Genomic DNA, 20,635 nt, shown 5'->3' with positions numbered 1-20,635 from the left:
CAAGGACCTTTAATCAGGACTTGAAACCCAACACAAACGGCTCTCTTTATCCATTCTGAAGTTCTAAAAAGTAAATAAGTTTAAGTGGGCAAACCCTAAGATCCATTTCAATTTTAAAAATCCTATGATTCCAATTTCAGTTATTGTTTAACACATAAAAATATTTGGAAAAAAAAACATAAAACTATAATACAGAAGCTTTTAGTATGCTGAAACCCTAGGAAGTAATAACAAATTTAGTTACATTTACTAAATAAAATTTACTCAAGTTCCACTGTCATCTAATCATTATTGCCCTTTGTTCCCTATTGGTCTGGGTTACAAAGAAGCTACTACTGACATACAGGTATTTTCACTCTTGCAAGCTGACCCGTATGCTCCTGCCAGCCATTCTCTATGGTGGTCATAGTACCTAACTCTCCAATTCTACAACTAATCAGAAGCAAACGTGGGAATTGCATTCCTCTGCCAGTTTTCGGTCTAGTTTGAGTAACTTCTGGAAAAATCTCCTAACTCCTAAAACAGAGAAAAAAAGAAAGAGACAATCCTCCTCCTCCCTTGAGAGGTTAGGTCCACTCTGGCAGGCCTCCTAGGAGCAGAAGCAATCTTAGGATAAAATTTTTATTGAGCACCGAGGGTGGAGAGACAGAAGGAGCTAGATTCCTGATGAAATTCGCAAGCTGCAGGTGCGATCATGACTACTTTCCAATTATGAGAGAATACAATTCCTTACTATTTACATCAGTTTAAGTGGAGTTTTCTGGTAGGGGCAGACTAAAAACATTCTAACTTACACTCTTATACGCAATACCCTATTTCATTTCCTCCACAGCAGTCAGTGATATCAGAAATTATCCTTTCTTACCTTTTCGCTCTAACCTTTCCTCCTCTCCCCAATGAGAATCATGAATACAGGGACTTATCTGTCTTATTCATCTCTGTGGTTCCAAAAGCCTACGATAATGCCTAGCACACAGAAGAGGCTCAATAAATATTCCTTGATGAATGAAAGCATGCATCTTAACACATATAGAACCAGGCACACAACTGAAAAAAACTCATCACTTCTTAACCATTTAAATGATAATCTATCTTTTCCTATTCTAATTCACTTCACCGAATATGTTCAGTGTGACAAAGAAATCACGAAAAAAAACACATACACAAAAAGAGTAAAATTAAAATTCAATATTTCCCACTAGATTTCAGATTATTTTAGCCTGTGGCACCAAATAAGCCTCAAATGTATTTGTAAGAGAAACACCTTTTTAAATGCCACATTTGTAACAAACAAGTAATTAAAAAAAACACCAGAATTTGATATATTTTTCTCAAGTAATAGTTAACTGGTCTTGTTCTAAACTGGCCCATACTTCACCAAGTAAAAACCTGAGACTGTATCACAGAATTCCTTTTCATCTCCCTTCTCTACCCAAATACTTGGAACTATGATGAGAAGCAGAATTCTTTTTCAGGTGATAGAATTTGAAGAAAAATTCACCTATGGTTATAGGACATTAAACACAAAGGCTAAGAGAGAACACCTGCATATCCTCATTCCCTAAGAGGTGAGTCATGGGAAACAAAAGAAGAGTAGGGTGATGCCCTGTGCCACTGCAAACACTTTGCTTACCATTGATCAAGAAAATATAAATATACACGGCGTTATGATGAATGGAGACATTAAAAAGTCTATTTGTGGCCTCTATATTTTTTTATAACATTTTTTATTAGTTTCAGATGCACAAAACAACGTAAAGTTAGACATTTATCATTTATATCCCTCACACTCTGTATTTTTTTATAATAAAACTTTCAACAAGGCTTCAAGACCAAGAAAAGAGATAAAGAGACCATGGACTCATAGTCTAGCAAATCTTAAATGAATATAGTATGTACACTAAACCACCTAGGCCAAATCTCCATCTCTTCTTTACCTCATCTCTGCCAAACTGATAACTATGCAGTGGATTCAGAAGAAGAAAACACACAAGGATTGCCAGACAGGTAAACAGCATCTGAGGAACCATAAAAGTCTAGTTCTAATCTAGTAAGTACATGAAGAGATACTCAACATCGTTCGTCATTAGGGAAGTGGCAAATTAAAACTACAAGAGATGCCATTTCACACCCATTTAAAGTAGAATTACTAGTTTAAAAACAAGACAGTGAGTAACAAGTGTTGTCAAGGAAGTTGGAGAAATGGGAACCTTTGTGCACTATTGATGGGAAAATAAACTGGCACATCCACTATGGACAACAGCATAGCAGTTTTTTAAAAAGTTAAATGTAAACTTACCATGGGACCCAGCAAATTCCACTCCTATATGTCTCTCTACCCCCACGAGAATGAAAATAATTGTCCACGCAAAGAATTACACATGAATGTTCATAACAGCATTATTCATAACAGTCAAAACCTGGAAACAACCCAAATGTCCATCAGCTGGTGAAGGACTAATCAAAATGTGGTATATTCATACAATGGAATCTATTTAGCAATAAAAAGGAACAAACTGACATACATACTATGATACAGATACACTTCGAAAACATTATGTAGGAAATAAAAATGTTCTAAAATTGATTTATGGTAATGGCAGAACCATTCAGCAAATTTACTGAAAATCATTGAACTCTACACTTAAAATAGGTAAATTTTATGTAAACTATGTCTCAATAAAGTTGTAAAAAAAAAACCACATTGGAAGTACTTAATTCACATTTTCTATGTGCCAGAAATTAACATAGTATCCCTTCTTTGCATCTACCTTAGCACTAAACAACCTAAAATCTGACCAAGCATTGTCAGGCAGAAGTAGGCTGAACTGCAAAAGTACCCACCTGCCAGTTAACTGAGCTACACTAGGAATACTCATGGACTGAAAATGTCCTCAGGGGCCTCACTCCCATTAGGCAAAGCTCACATATTCATAAATTACAAGTCAGCTAGAACATGAAGAGTTGAGAGCCACTGAACAAAAATATAAAGAGGAAAACTCAAATGTAATTTAGTTTATAAAGGAAACAGAGAAGAAAGATAAAGACATAACAAGATCTCCCACCTCTAGCATCTGTATCTCGGATATCTAAGGCTCAGAAAGTCTGAAGACTCGAAGTGCTGCCTTTTGAGGGAAGGAAACTAACCTTGACCTTGTAGTTTTAAGTGAATCACTTTATTTTTGTAACTACGGAAAATTTAAAAAATCAAAAAAAAAAAATCTAGTCTAAGACTCTCTCAATCTTCTTTTCTTACAGAATATAAAGACACTAGGGATTGAGAGTGAAAAATAATAATGATAATCCTAATTACTGATTATTACAACACTATTTAAGCATTTTCTATGTGCCAAGTACTAAGAGTCACATATATAATTTCATTTAGCCTTTATAAAAGTCCCAGGAAGTGACTAATATTATCACCCCCATTTTCCAGATGGGGAAACTGAAGCACAGATTGACAGTGATGGAGTGAAGCACAGACTGAACTCATCTTCATCTGTGTAAACCCTTTACATCCATTAGGTTTCAGGAAACGTCAGATTCCCTTCTCTCGAAGCTGCCCACCACCGTTCTCGCCATCCGTATCACTATGTTGGGCACACAGATCCTCCATACACTATTATGTATTTAAAGTGTACATCTCATCTCCCCAATGACACCATAAGCTGCTAGAGTGAGAAGTACGCTTACGTTGGTTTTTATTCCTTATGAGTATCTAGCAAAATGTTAGCAGGAAATACTTAATAGTTCCTAAAGTATAAACAGCTTTGTATCTGTGCCTGTATTGTATAACTACGTTTGTATTTGTAAGTATTCTGTTTGTCCTACCAAACTCTAAGCTCATTGTTGGAACACACAACTTCATTTCTTTTTAGAATATTATCTGTTTCATTTTCTTTTTTAAAAACAATAAGGTTAAAGACTTTAAGTGTGGCAGGCATACATACATTCCCTTTTTTCCTGAAGTACTAAAATCATTCGATACATATTTTTACAGTTGCCTAAGTATCCACCCTATTTTACATTCCACATATTTTTACAGTTGCCTAAGCATCCATCCTATTTCCTTATATTTCGGAATCAAAGGACACTAAATAAACATATCTCTGTTAACTGTAAACACTGGATGAAATTAATGAGAAATCATTTGAAAAAATGTACAACAGTAAAAGTGCTTTTCTTTTGCCAAATAATAAAGTGTCAAAAGCTGTTATAAATGGCAAGAAGGTAAAGTGAGCCAATATATGTGAATGTAAGTGAAAAGGGGGAAAACAGAGAATAAAATTGTGAGTATCTGTATGTAATGTACACATACACACAAAAGGATTACAACAATGAAAAACAAAGATGAGGAGGAATTTGGAACAAAGCAAGAACATTTTCTTGAATTACAATGCTTGATTTCATAAAAGTAAAATGTTAGTAAGAAAATATGAAAAGAAAAGCCCAGATTGTGTACATTAAAAAAATACCTGTAATTCAGCTGGCCTTGGTTTGCAGCTTAGCCTCTCCCAGGTACCTCCAAGAACAGTGTGGGTGGCAGCCATCTGCAGATTGCTTTGTGGCTCATTCCAGGTGTCCCTGTGGCTGATACACCTGGTGGCCTGCTTTAGACTGAGCCAGAGCACCACCCAGCTCAGTGGCCTCTGCGCACAACACACCCAAAGCACAGATGGGGCAGGCACCAGAGCTAAGTGAATCCTGCTCTGTAGTGTCAACCCCTGCACAACAGCTCCTCCACAGGCCAGTCCTCACAACAAATCACCCTGAGGGTCAATCCCTCCCACTGATGTGCAAACAGCAACCAAGGCTCAACTGTAACAGGAGATCACACACAACCCACACAAGGGACACTCCTGGAGCACCCAGCTCAGGTGATCAGGGAGACTGTGCCACTGACCTCCACAGGACACCAACTACATAACGCCATTCTACTAAGACCGGGAAGTATAGCAGCTCTACCTAATACAGAGAAATAAACACAAGGAGGCAGCCAAAATGCGGAGACAAAGAAATATGTCCCAAATAAAAGAACAGAACAAAGCTCTAAAAAAGAACTAAACAAAATGGAGACAAGAAATCTACCAGATGCAGAGTCAAAACACTGGTTATAGGGGCGGCCGAATGGCTCAGTTGGTTAGAGCACAAGCTCTGAACAACAGGGTTGCCAGTTCAATTCCCACATGGGATGGTAGGCTGCGCCCTCTGCAACTGAAGACTGAAATCAGCGACTGGACTTGGAGCTGAGTTACACGCTCCACAACTAGGTTGAAGGACAACGATTTGGAGCTGATGGGCCCTGGAGAAACAAACTATTTCCCAATATTCCCCAAGTTAAAAAAAAAAAGTAAAAGAAAACACAACAATGGTTATAAGAATGCTCAATGATCTCAGGGACAACCATCAACAAAGAGATAAAAAACATAAAAATGGAGATAGAAAACATAAAGAAGAAACCAGTCAGAAATGAAGAATACAATAACTGAAATAAAGAATACATTAGAGACACAAACGGGACATCTATAACCATCAAAGGACTCTCTGCTCATCACGCAGAACAGCTAAGAGACTCGTGCAAGGATTACTTGAAGGTGGGAAAATTGGGCGAGCAGGTAAGGGTAAGAGGGAAAAAATTGGGTAAGAGGGAAGGGAGTGAAGTGGAGACAAGGCCCGCATCCCAGGCTGTGGAGACGCAGCCCGCACCTGTGGCTGTGGAGACGCCGCCCACATCTGCAGAGATACAGGGGTTCCCAGGACGGAACAGAGAACACAAAAGCCAGGAGGTAGGCTCTTCCCTGCGTCCCACAGCTGATCTCTCCCACCAAGGGGGCAGCATATCCAGCATTTGAGGCAATAACCTCAGCTGAGACCTACAGCTGGGCCTAGGTCGGACAAAGGACTCAAACTCCACACCTGGGCCCCTCCCCCAACTCTTCCAATCCTGCCCCCACCCTTCCAGAGACTTAAACTGGCCCCTGAACTGAGGAGTAGTGTCAGATTACAGAGGAGCCTTAGTGCTCAGGCTCTGGAAGACCGGCATGTAGCTCTGACCCAGGCAAAAGGCTGGGAAGAGTGTGATTTTTGCTGGACTAGGAGAGAAGAGACTCCTCCACCCCCAGCCACCACCTTTTCTGGCCTGCCTAGGGCAGGGCAATTACAATTGCGGAGGCACTCCCAGGGATCAGCAGTAGGCGGCAGATGCAGCTCTGGGCTTTCAGCAGCTCAGAAATCTCCCGCCTGCCACACACACACATACACATACATACACATACACACACACACACACACACACACACACACACACACACGGAAGAAGTGCCCTAAGACTCAGGAGAACCGGACACAGGGCTGGTGGTACTACTCTCAGTGCGCATATGTGCAGACAAGGGCAGAAACTGCACTGACTTTGTAGAAAATACCATCCAGACCCCTCAGCAAGACTCATCTAAATCTGCAGTCCCAAGGTCACTCTGGGCACCAGGCTCTGCCTGCACAATACACAGCGGACTCTTTGGTACAGCAGAGGACAACCTGGAGATTACTTGGTGGGCTTAAGCCAAGACTGGCGCTGCTTTTTTTTTGTTGTGTTTTGTCTTTATATCTTTGATATCTTTACCTGTGTTGAGTGTGGGTTGTCAGTTGTTTTTACATGTGAATGTATTTGATTTTTTTCTTTCCTGTTATTGTTGTTGTGCTTGATGATTTGCTTTATTCTGAAATTGCCCTACACCACGGCCCAGCTTAAGAGGCACAAGATTAAACACACCCAGAGGCCAACTCCAGACCAAACCAGAGTACTACCTGGTGTGACCTACAGGTGACACACCCAGAGGGAATTCTCTGCAGGCACAAGAGCCCAGAGGCCAAACCACATTTAAGTGGTCAACCCTCACGCAGCAGAACATTCTGCTGTGGGCCGAACCAAGTCTCACAACTAGTCAGCCTAGGAGTTAACCCCACCTACTCACAAGTGAAAAGCAATTAAAGATCTTCGTTAACAAGACAATATACACAACACAAGAGTCACCTTTGGAGCACACACAGAGGAGAAGAAGGAAGTGGTGCAAGTCAAATATAAAGGACACATACTACATAAGATAACCCAGCAAGAACTAAGAACCTAGGGGATCTACCTAATACATCGAAGCAAACACAGAGAGTCAGCCAGAATGGGGAAACAAAGAAACATGTCCCAAACAAAAGAACAGAAGAAACCTCCAGAAATGGAACCAAATGAAACAGAGGTAACCAACCTATCAGAGACAGAGTTCAGAACACTGATGATAAGAATGTTTAAGGAGCTTAGTGACGACATAAAGAAGGATATAGAAATCATAATGAACAACCAGCTAGAACTAAAGAACACAATTACTGAAATTAAGAACTCACTTGAAGGAATTAACAGCAGGTTAAATGAAGCAGAGGATCGAATCAGTGACTTAGAAGACAAGTTAGCAGAGATCACCCAAACAGAACAAAAGAAAGAAAAAAGAATAAAAAACAATGAGGATGGTTTAAGAGACTTCTGGATAACATCAAGCATAACAACATGCACATCATAGGAATACCAGAAGGTGAAGAGAGAAAGCAAGGGATCGAAAACATATTTGAAGTAATAATGTCCGAAAACTTCCCTAACCTGATGAAGGAAACTGACATACAAGCCCAGGAAGTGCAGAGAGTTCCAACCAGGATAAACCCAAACAGGTCCACACCAAGACACATCATAGTTAAAATGGCAAAGGTTAAAGACAAAGAGAGAATCCTAAAAGCAGCAAGAGAAATGCAGAGGGTTACATACAAGGGAACTCCCATAAGACTATCAAATGACTTTTCTAGAGAAACACTGCAGGCCAAGAGGGAATGGCAGGAGATACTCAAAGTGATGGAAAACAAAGGCCTACAACCTAGATTGCTTTATCCAGCTAGGCTATCATTTAAAACTGACGGAGAGATAAAAAGCTTCCCAGAAAAGAATAAGCTAAAGGAATTTATTACCACCAAGCCAGCATTGCAAGAAATACTAAAAGGACTTCTGTAAATAGAAAAAAGATGAAAACAATGTAACTACAAATTTAAAAATGGCAATAACTATGTACCTATCAATAATCACTTTAAATGAAAAACGGATTAAATGCTCCAATCAAGAGACATAGAGTGGCTGAGTGGATAAGAAAGCAAGTCCCTTGTATATGCTATATACAAGAGACTCACCTCAGATCAAAAGACACACACAGGCTGAAAGGGAAGGGTTGGAATAAGATATTTCATGCAAATGGAAATGAGAAAAAAGCTGGAGTTGCAATACTTATATCTGACAAAATAGACTTTAAAATGAAGAATATATTAAAAGACAAAGATGGGCACTATATAATAATAAAGGGATCGATCCGACAAGAGGACATAACCCTAGTAAACATCTATGCACCCAACAAAGGAACACCTAAATATATAAAACAGATATTGACTAACATAAAGACAGAGATCAACAGTAACACTATCATAGTAGGGGACTTCAACACACCTCTGACAACAAGGGACAGGTCTTCCAGACAGAAAATCAATATGGAAACAACGGCCTTAAATGACACATTGGACCACTTGGATTTAATCGATATTTTCGAAGCACTTCACCCCAAAGCTGCAGAATACACATTCTTCTCAAGCACACATGGAACATTTTCCAAGACAGACCATATGTTATGCCACAAAACAAGTCTTGATAAATTTAAGAAAACTGAAATCATACCAATTGTTTTCTCTAACCACATGCTATGAAATTAGAAATGAACTACAGGAAAAAAACTGGAAGACACACCAATTCATGGAGGCTGAATAACATGTTACTAAATAATGAATGGGTCAACCATGAGATCAAGGAAGAAATCAAAAGACATCTCGAGACAAACGAAAATGAAAACACCAAGACCCAAAATTTATGGGATGCAGCGAAAGCAGTCCTGAGAGGGAAATTCATAGCATTGCAGGTCTACCTAAAGAACAAGAAACATCACTGATCAACAGTTTATCTTCACACTTAAGGGATCTGGAAAATAAACAGCAAAATAAGCCCAAAGGGAGTACAAGGAAGGAGATAATAAAGATCAGAGCAGAAATAAACAAAATAGAAACCAGAGACACAATACAAAAGATCAATGAATCCAAGAGTTGGTTCTTAGAGAAAATAAACAAAATTGATAAACCTTTAGCCAGACTCATCAAAAAAAAGAGAGAGAGGACCCAAATTAATAAAATCAGAAATGAAAGAGGAGAAGTGACAACAGACACCACAAAAATACAAAAAATTTTAAGAAATTACTATGAGCAACTATATGCCAACAAATTTGACAATCTGGAAGAAATGGATAATTTTCTAGAGGCACACACCTTCCAAGGCTAACTCAAGAAGAAACAGAAAACCTGAATAGACTGATTACCACCAGGGAAATTGAATCAGTAATCAACAATCTCCCAAAAAACAAAAGCCCTGGACCAGATGGCTTTACAGGTGAATTTTACAAAATGTTCAAAAAAGAATTATCACCTATTATCCTCAAGCTCTTCCAAAAAATCCAGAATGAGGGAAGGCTCCCAAACACTTTTTACGAGGTCACTATCACCCCGATCCCAAAATCAGACAAAGACACCACAAAAAAGGAAAACTACAGGCCGATATCTCTAATGAACATAGATGCAAAAATCCTCAACAAAATACTAGTAAACAGAATTCAGCAATACATTAAAAAGATCATACAGCATGATCAAGTGGGATTCATCCCTGGCATGCAAGGGTGGTTCAACATCCACAAATCAATTAATGTCATACACCACATTAACAAAATGAAAAATAAAAATCACATAATCATATCAATAGATGCAGAAAAAGCATTTGATAAAATCCAGCAGCCATTTATGATAAAAACCCTTAAGAAAGTGGGAATAGAGGGATCATAACTCAACATAATAAAAGCCATATATGATAAACTAACATCATACTCAATGGGGAAAAGCTAAAACCATTCCCCTTAAGATCAGGAACAAGGCAGGGTTGCCCACTTTCTCCACTTCTATTCAACATAGTGCTGGAAGTTCTAGCCACAACAATCAGACAAGAAAAAGAAATAAAAGGCATCCAAATCGGTAAGGAGGAAGTAAAACTGTCATTATATGCAGATGACATGATACTATATATAGAGGACCCTAAAGAATCTACCAAGAAACTATTAGAGCTGATAGATGAATTTAGTAAAGTAGCAGGTTACAAAATTAATATTCAGAAATCAGATGCATTTGTATATACCAATAATAAAACAGCAGAAGGAGAAATTAAAAAAACAATCCCATTTACAATTGCTTCAAAGACTATAAAATACCTGGGAATAAATTTAATCAAAGAAGTAAAAGATCTGTACTCAGAAAATTATAAGACATTGAAGAAAAAAATGAAAGAAGATACAAATAGATAGAAACACATACCATGTTCATGGATAGGAAGAATTAATATAGATAAAATGTCCATACTGCCTAAGACAATATACATATTCAACACAATTCCTATCAAACTACCCATGACGTTTTTCACAGAAATAGAACATAAAATCCTAAAATTTATACGAGACCATAAAAGACCCCAGATACCCTCAGCAATCTTGAGAAATAAGAACAAAGTGGGAGGTATAACAATACCTGACATCAAATTGTACTACAAGGCTACAGTAATCAAAACAGCATGGTACTGGCATAAAAACAGACACATAGATCAATGGAACAGAATAGAGAGTCCAGAAATAAATCCATGCCTACATGGCCATTTAATCTACGACAATGGAAGCAAGAATGTACGGTGGGGTAAAGACAGTCTATTCAATAAATGGTGCTGGGAAACCTGGACAGACACATGCAAAAAAATGAAGCTGGACCACCTCCTTACACCATATACAAAAATAAATTCAAAATGGCTTAAAGACTTAAATGTAAAACCTGAAACCATAAAATTCCTAGAAAAAAATATAGGAAGAAACTTCACAGACATTACCCAGAGTAAGATTTTTACTGATATACCCCCTCGTGCGAGGGAAGTAAGAGAAAAAATAAACATGTGGGATTATATCAAACTAAAAAGTTTTTTCACAGCAAAGGAAAGCATCAATAAAACAAAAAGGGATCCTACTGAATGGGAAAAGACATTTGCCAACGAAAAATCTGATAAGGTGCTAATATCACAAATTTATAAAAAACTCACTCAACTCAGCTCCAAAAAAACAAACAACCCTATTAAAAAATGGGCAGAGGACATGAAGAGGCATTTTTCTAAAAAGGACATACAGGTGGCAAACAAACATATGAAAAAATGCTCAACCTCACTAACCATCAGAGAAATGCAAATAAAAACCACAATGAGATACCACCTCACCCCAGTCAAAATGGCTATCATCAATAAATCAACAAACAACAAGTGCTTGCGCGGATGTGGAGAAAATGGAACGCTTGTGCACTGTTGGTGGGATTGCAGATTGGTGTAGCCACTATGGAAAACAGTATGGAGGTATCTCAAAAATCTGAAAATGGAACTACCTTATGACCCAGCAATTCCACTCCTAGGTATCTATCTGGAGAAATCCAAAACTCTAATTCAAAAAAATTTATGCACTCCTATGTTTATTGCAGCACTATACACAATAGCCAAGACAGGGAAACAACCGAAATGCCCATCGGTAGATGACTGGATTAAGAAACTGTGGTACATTTATACAATGGAGTATAACACAGCCATAATGAAGAAAGAAATCTTACCATTTGCAACAACATGGATGGGCCTAGAGAACATTATGTTAAGTGAAGTAAGTCAGACAGAGAAAGACAAATACCATATGATCTCACTTATATGTGGAATCTAAAGGAAAGAATAAGATGAATGAACTAATCAGAAACAGTTTTGGAGACATAGAGAAAAACTGAGGGTTGCTAGATGGGCGGGGGGAGGGTGGGGATAAAGGGGAAGGTGAGGGGATTAGAAAACAGTCAGTAACCAGAAGATGGCCACAGGGTTTTGAAAATTAATTTGGGGAATGTAATCAATAATGTTGCAAAGATTCTGTAAGGTATCTGATGGACACTTGTCTCATTAGGGAGACCACCTCAGGGATGATGTAGATGCCTGATCACTGCATTGTACACCTGAAGCTGAAGCTGAACAAAAATGAATGTCAACTACAAGTTTCTATGTGTGTGTGTGTGTGTATGTATGTATGTATATGTATATACTTACAAGAAGCGGAGTACAGCATTAGGAATAGAGACAGTGGAAATGTAATGGCTGTGTGCGATGTCAGAGGGATAGTGGATGGAGGAGGGAGGTTCACACAGTGTGAGGGATATAAATGATAAACGTCTAAGTATTACTTTGTCTTGTTCACCTGAAACTAATAAAAAAAAATTAAATGGGGATGTCTTTACAGGAGAGAAGTTTTGAATGGTGGCCTTTCAAATTTTGAAACAAATTATTTTAATTTAAAAAAAACACAATACATTAGAGGGAATCAAAAGTACATAGATTAGATGAAGCAGAGAATTGAATCAGCAATTTAGAAGATAAGGTAGCAGAAAAGCCCAATCAGAAAAGCAAAAAGAATCCCAAAAAATGAGAGTTTAAGGTACCTGTGGGACAACATCAAGCGTACCAACATTCTCATCACAAGGGTGCCAGAAGAAGAAGAGAGAGCAACGGATTGAAAACCTATTTGAAGAAATAATGACAGAAAACTTCCCTAATCTGGAGAAGGAAGTCCAGGAAGTCCAGGAAGCACCGAGTCCCAAACAAAATGAACCCAAAGAGGCCCACACCAAAACACATAATTAAAATGCCAAAGCTTAAAGACAAAGAGAGAAATCGTAAAAGTAGCAAGCGAGAAGCAGTTATCTACAAGGGAGCTCCCATAAGACTGCCAGCTGATTTCTAAACAGAAACTTTGCAAGCCAGAAGGGAGTGGCACAAAACATTCAAAGTGATGAAATGCAAGAACTACAACCAGCAAAGCTATCATTTAGGATCAAGGGACAGATAGAGAGCTTCCCAGACAAGAAAAAGCTAAAGGAGTTCATCACCACCAAACCAGTATTACAAGAAATGTTAAAGGGCCTTCTTTAAGAAGGAAAACAAAAGAATAAAATGGCAATAACTACCTATCAACAATTACTTTCAATGTAAATGAATTAAATGCCCCAATTAAAAGATAGGGTGGCTGAATAGATAAGAAAATAAGACCCTTACATATGCTGCTTACAAGAGATTCACTTCAGATAGAAAAACACACAAACTGAAAGTAAAGAGATGGAAAAAGATATTTCATGAAAATGGAAACAAACAAAAAAAGCTGAAGTAACAATACTTATACCGGACAAAACAGACTTTAAAACAAAGGCTATAACAAGAGACAAAGAAGGACCCAGTAATCCCACTTCTGGGTTATTTATCAGAAAAACCCAAAATGGTACTTCGAGGGGATGTGTGTACCTGTATGTTCATTGCAGCATTGTTTACAATGGCCAAGATATGGAGGCAGCCCGCATGTCCATCGACAGATGAGTGGATAAAGCGTAAGTGGTACATATATCCAATGAAATATTACTCAGCCATAAAAAATTAAATAAATAAATAATTTTGCCATCTGCAACATCATGGATGGACCTAGAGGGCCTTACACTGAGTGAAGTAATCAAACAGAGAAAGACACATTCATATGATTTCACTTATACGTGGAATCTACACAACAAGATAAATGAACAAACTCATAGATACCGAGAATATTTTGAGGGTTACATGGGAGGGGGTTGGAAGATGGGTGAAAAAGGGAAAGGGATTAAGAAGTAAAAACTGGTACTTACAAAACAGTCTTTGAGATGTAATTATTAAAAAAATAAGGAGCTTAGATTCTGATCTATGTTTAATTAAATATTTTATCATGAATTAAAAATATAGAAGTCTGAGCTTTCTCAAGATGATATGGTTAAAAAAAAAATACCTGTAACTAAGATATTTCATACCTGTAAACATGGCGTGAAAATAAGGACTACAGGCGGCCAGCACCACTCTATGAGCAGAGATTTCCATGTCTTCAGCCACAATTGTGACATCGCACAGCAAATTTTGACTGTTTACAAAGCAGAGGAAAAAATAATTAATGATACCAATAATAAATGTATTGAGCATCCTATGTAAAAATATTATAGTAAAAGCCCACTTTTCTGAAGTTGAGACTAACTAAAAACTGCCATCCTTTAGAATAGGATTTCTAAATAGGAAGTACACAGAAAACTGGCATGACAAAAACCCAAGATTTGGGCCCTCACGCAGAATCTTGCCTTTGTTTATCAGAGAAATATTTCCAACACTGATTATTGATTTCTCAACCTAAAAGAAATGACCAGCGGCAAACAATCAATGGACACAGTACAGGGAAGAATGTTTGAATTAAGAACAGCATTAGCAGAACTGGCAAATGGCAGTCTGACATTAAGACAAAATAAAGCATATGTAGAAAACGAAACTGGGTCAAAGTACCAAATATATATATATTTAAAATGACTCTGGGTCATCAAAGGGAAAATTATACTCAATTTCTCCTGCTGCTTAAAAGGCATTTGGGCATTTGAAGCTTAACCATATCATTTTTTTCTAATGTAAAATATCTCATTCCTTAAGGCCATAAAATATTACCACACATAAAATTAAAAAGCATTTTGTTTCCTTAAACCATTATTTTACCTTACCCAAACCATTATTCAGCAAACATACCTCCAATTTTAAAATATCCATTTTAATTTATTCAAAAACATGTGGTGAACACTTTTCACATGCTATACCAGCTGCTTGGTGAGATTCTCCAGCTAAATAAAAATGTCACAGAATATCTTTTTGGCAAAAAAGGTTGCTGATGCTTATTCGAGAACAAGCAAGAAGGTGCCAACTCTAAAGCCGACTTTCCTCGTAATCATGTCATCCATGGCAGAAACAGGTGTGGTGAAACCGAACGTCATTTCCGCACCTCAAATATCAGAGCACTGAGTTTATGTGTGTAGCATACACAGGTCGCACGTGGCCCCCTCCTCCACCATACCCTGGGATTTGCCTCCCAGGGCAGCCTGCCTGCTTCTGTTTAAGTTTCTAGCAGCTGATAAGCAACTAGCAACATTTTCACATGAGTTTAACCAAGTCCTTGAAGTTTTCCACTTTTCCACACTGCTTGCAAACCTGCTTCTATGGAGTTCACACCAAAACCCACGAAGGTCCTACGGACAGCTATTTCCCCTCCACTCTAGGAGAAACTATAAGCTACATCATCACCCTCCAACACCAGTGACGACTGCATTCCGCGGCCTCACTGGTGATGAGCTTGCGATGCCCTTTAGACTGAGGTCTAACTCCTGAGTGGTGCCAAAGTGACGGCTCACGATGCTGTATGAGACATCAGGCAGGTCGCACATCGGAGTCATGAACGATGGCACAATGTTTTACTCATCCGTCACTCCTCCACACCACTAATTTGTGATTCGTCCAGTGTGGGGAACTGACAACGTCTACCGTCTGCTCTGAAAATCTAAAAGCACTCCACGGTCCCGAGCTCCATGGGTTCACAAATAACCAGGGCGAGAAACGTCAGCAGTATACTCTGGAGGGAACTATGCAACAGCTTTATGTGTATGTAGCATCTCATTTAGACCCTACCACAATTTGTGAGGTAGGAAGTATTAGGATTTTTACCCTTAAAATGCCGAGCTGAGGAAACCGCGATTAAAGATGAATAACCAGCCTAAAGACCCCACGCGTGGCAATGCCTGGAATCAAATCCACAGAGTCTGCCTGCAGCTCCTCCTAACCACGACAAAACCACCTAAGGCTGTATGGTTTTAAAATGTGTGAAAGCTTGAAAAAAACAGGGAATAGAAAGTATAAATTATAAATAACACCAATTTATCACTTGACGTACTATATACTAGAAACTAGTTTTGTAAAGTTCTATGTACAGTTTATAAAAAGGCCTGATTTTAGTGGGTTTTTAGCACTACCTCTAGAAGAATATTTAGAAAAATCACAGTTAATTTGCTCATTCAACAAAGCACTTGCAAGCTCATACCTCTCCTGAAGTAGACTGGCAGAAAGGGCTGACAATGCAAAGATTACAGCACAGAGTGGAAAGTGCCCCTATAAAGATGCTATGGGAGTCGGGAAGGATCTAAATCAGGTTGGGGGTCAGAAAAGGCTCCTGCAGCTACTGACCTTAAGCAGAGTTCTAAAAACAAGTACACGGGGCCGGCCCGGTGGCTCAGGCGGTTAGAGCTCCATGCTCCTAACTCCAAAGGCTGCTGGTTCGATTCCCACATGGGCCAGTGGGCTCTCAATCACAAAGTTGCCAGTTTAACTCCTGAGTCCCACAAGGGATGGTGGGCTCCGCCCCCTGCAACTAAGATTGAACACAGCACCTTGAGCTGAGCTGCCGCTGAGCTTCCGGATGGCTCAGTTGGTTGGAGCGCATCCTCTCAACCACAAGGTTGCTGGTTCGACTCCCGCAAGGTATGGTGGGCTGCGCCCCCTGCAACTAGCAATGGCAACTGGACCTGGAGCTGAGCTGCGCCCTATACAACTAAGACTGAAAGGACAACAACTTGAAGCTGAACGGCACCCTCCACAACTAAGACTGAAAGGACAACAACTTGACTTGGAAAAAAGTCCTGGAAGTACACACTGTTCCCCAATAAAGTCCTGTTCCCCTTCCCCAATAAAGTCTTTTAAAAAAAACAAAAAAAAAAAAACAAGTACACGTTAGCTGGATAAAGAATGAGCAAGAGAACTCCAGAGAGAATAGTATGTGCTATTGCATGGAGACCTGAAGCAGCAAAGCCCAATGGGGACCTGTGGAACAAGAAGCTGGAAGAGGCAGAGGGTGTGTGAGGGGGAATGGGGGATTGGGGGGTCAGCAGAGTTGCACACAGTCTCTCCAGAGGGCCATTTGCACTTTCCTACTGTGACCAGGGGAACCAGACACAGCTCGAACATGAGTCAAGTGAATCTTTATGCCTATATTCATTTTGTCAGTAATCCCTCTTAGTACTCTAGTTTCAAGATGAAACTTAAGTGGAATTACACTGGAAAATCTCAAAAATCATATAATTAATTACATTCAGCTTCAATTATAATTACTCATTGATCCAAACCTAGCATAACACCTGCTGGGTGGCACCTACAAAATTGTAATTAGCTCGGCCTTAGTGGCTTATTAGCAGATGTTAGTTAACAAATAAGGTAAAAACATTGCCAAACTAGTAAGCAGCATGCAGCCATACCCAGGGTTAGGTCACATGGAGTCTAAGGGCCACCTTACAGATTAAGGACATACGTACTTGGATTCAGTGTCCTGTTTTGTTTTTTTTTTAATTGGGGAACAGTGTGTTTTTCCAGGACCCATCAGCTCCAAGTCAAGTCATTGTTTTCAATCTAGTTGTGGAGGATACTGCTCACTGACCCACGTGAGAATCGAACAGGCCACGTTGGTGTTATAAGCACTGCATTCTAACCAAGTGAGATACGCGGCCGCCCCTAATGTTTGATTTTTTTATCCTTTTGCCTCCAGTAATAACAGATTTTAAAACAGCACTCAAAAATGAGAGAGATCTGACCAACCTTCTCTTCTTTCAGCCAGTATGGGTCCACTGAGTCTGGCCTTTACCTCTTTCCAAATGTGCATGCTCACAAAGTTGAATGACTTTGGGATGAGGTGGAAGAGGGCTACAAACCAAAAATGTGGCAATAAAAGTAAGAGAAACTTGTTTGAGCAGCCCATACCCAGTCTACACGGTGAGTTTCTGAATTTATGTTCCTATTATTTGAAATCTAATGAAAGAACGCACTATTGAAGGAAAAGGCTTTCAGGATCATCACGTCAATGAAGTTGCATTTCTTCATTCATTTATCAACTATCCAGAGTGGCTACTGTGCAGCAAGCATTACATAGGTTGACCACAATGAACAAGATAATGCTCGTGACAGCAAGGAATTTAAAGTAGAGCAGGGGACACAGACTAGCCAACAGGTAACTAACTACAAAACGAACATGGGACTATGTAGATGACGCAAGTGTGGGGTGTTTGGGAACACACAAGAGGAGATAGGCCCAACCTCACGGGGACTTTGGAAAGAAGATGCTTCTAAGTTCAAACGCGAAAAACACAAGTTACACAGCCCTCAGGTAAAACTCAGATGGCACAGAGAAATAAAAGGCACTCCACCTCCTAACTAAAAGGACGTCATGAAAATTGGTCCTTCTCAGGAAAAAAACTGCTGTGCTTTGAAAATTAATAAAGCATGCCCTAACATACCAAGGCATCCTTTGGTTTTATGATATAAAATAAATGAATTCCTAAGACGAGAAAAACCTATCACTGCTGTGGGTGTGGGTGTGCGCGCGCACGTAGTCGGGCACTGAGATATCAAAAATAATCAGTAGTCACATGAAACAAGAATTTACTTTCTACTAGAAGCAGGGGTGGTAGGGAGATGACATGGCATCCGTCCACCTTTCTTCCTTGGGTGTCAGGGAAAATCTGGAGGCACTTTCTGCCACATGGCGCAGAATCAGAGTAACAATCGAGGTGCCGGCTGGTGAGATGCACTGTTAGCCCGAATCCCCGGGGCAAACACAAACGAGCCAGAGCCTAGGAATGTGCCCTGGATCATCTTGGAACAGCATCAGATAGATATTAGGACAAAGAAACAAGTTAAGACATAAAAAGAAATGAGGCAAGAGATCAGAAGTGAAGAAGTTAAAAGCTGGTCAGGAAGAAGAGGTGAGCCAGATGTGGTGCAGCCGGTCAGGACAGGGCCCAGAATCGATGTTTGGCCACCTGGCACATAGGGAGGTCGGCTGGGCAGACGAACTATTTTAAAGGTGAACGGCTTCCTGACTGCTCACTCAAATTAGTCATATTTAACCAAACCTCCTATAACTGACAATGTCATTCAACAGACAAGGCAGATACAATTTGGCCCAACCAAAGGTCAGTAACCTCAAAGAATGACAGAACTCCGAGAGAAGTGCCATCTCCCTTCTTTTCCTTCTTAAAACCATGATGGCTTGAATTTCTGGCAGTTAGGCACAAGGAAAACCTGTGATCAGATTTACCACACAATGAGAGTCCTGAAGAACAGCACGGCCTCCTCAACAGATTGGTACCTGCTGAGATTTTCAAACTGGAAATCGGAAGCAGTGACAAGTCAACTTGAAAAGTCACCGGAAAAACCTACTATAGTCAGTGATTTAGGAACTGTTTTAAACTAGTACAGGGCCCTAGAAGAATCTATCATTCTTTTCAGATAGAATTGAGACAGCAGAATGTCAGTGAAAAGTGACGAAACGCAGCCACAAGAAGACATGGAGGAAGGCACATACTGTAGGGCAGGGAAGGTACTGTCTCCAGGTGTGAGGACCTGCCAGAACAGTTGGTTACCACTGAGAGGAGAAGATGAAAAGAATAATAAGAAATAAAGTGAAAGTAGGGGGCCGGCCCAGTGGCTCAGGCGGTTGGAGCTCCATGCTCCTAACTCCGAAGGCTGCCGGTTCAATTCCCACGTGGGCCAGTGGGCTCTCAACCACAAGGTTGCCGGTTCGACTCCCACAAGGGATGGTGGGCTGCGCCCCCTGCAACTAGCAACGGCAACTGGACCTGGAGCTGAGCTGCGCCCTCCACAACTAAGACTGAAAGGATAACAAGTTGAAGCTGAACGGCACCCTCCACAACTAAGATTGAAAGGACAACAACTTGACTTGGAAAAAAAAAAAAGTCCTGGAAGTACACACTGTTCCCCAATCGAGTCCTGTTCCCCTCCCCCAATAAAATCTTAAAAAGCAAAAGAAGAAATAAAGTGAAAGAAAATATTAGGGACAGAGATAAGAACGTGGGGAGGGGGCAGAGTAGAGAGATAAGGAAGTCAAGGATTTCAGAAGGGAAACAGTAACGCAAAGGTGAGTTTTTGAAAATGTGAGTGAAAAGTGTGACTACTGGTAGAAAATGCAGACTATCTACAAAGGAAACTTCCTCATTAAAAGTTTTGTGTTTTGTTTTTAAAAAACAGCTTGGTGAAATAAACCACAAGGTGAACACTCTTAGCTAAAACAATTTAGAAGAAATAAGCCAAACTAAGATTTTCTGATTTAAGAGGGGATACTGAGGCAAACTCTGAAGCAGCAGCTTTTCACACATGGTAGGTTTTCAACAATATGGAGAGAGAACAAGAAACAGAAGTTGGGTTAGTAAATTTATTTACTACTATCCATTCTTCACATTCTTTGCTCAATAAACACTACATTAAAAAAAAAAGATCAATCACAAGTGCTAAAGAATTACTGTAGATTACCAGTTAACCTGGGACTGTAAGCTTCAAAATATCCCTTAAACTTTCTAAACACACAAGTCTGCTTGATTGGGGGGCTCTTTCCAACTGCTCTGTCGTTCAAGGAATGATTTATTTTCTACTCTAGGATAACATGAAAACAAAAGAACCTGACAGTGCTTAGTGTAGAAAAATACTTAGAGTGATGGAAAAAAAAGTTCACATCCTATATAGTTTCCCAAAATCTCT

The 20,635-nt window shown here is 39.6% G+C and overlaps 1 protein-coding gene across 2 annotated transcripts in view; it reads right to left on the bottom strand.

The window, feature by feature from the left end:
* The window catches only part of KLHL2 (kelch like family member 2), a 91,813-nt gene that overhangs the window by 54,442 nt on the left and 16,736 nt on the right, over positions 1-20,635 (bottom strand). The window contains exon 3 of one of the 2 annotated variants that reach the window (XM_033134531.1): positions 14,047-14,153. In XM_033134531.1, coding sequence (XP_032990422.1) covers positions 14,047-14,153 — 107 coding nt within the window. Of the gene's footprint in view, positions 1-14,046; positions 14,154-20,635 lie in introns of those variants that run through there. The other variant, XM_033134532.1, reaches the window with a different exon arrangement.

Source organism: Rhinolophus ferrumequinum, chromosome 18 (genome assembly GCF_004115265.2).
Source record: "Rhinolophus ferrumequinum isolate MPI-CBG mRhiFer1 chromosome 18, mRhiFer1_v1.p, whole genome shotgun sequence".
Lineage (NCBI taxonomy): Eukaryota > Metazoa > Chordata > Mammalia > Chiroptera > Rhinolophidae > Rhinolophus > Rhinolophus ferrumequinum.
This window is presented reverse-complemented; position numbering and strand designations above follow the sequence as displayed.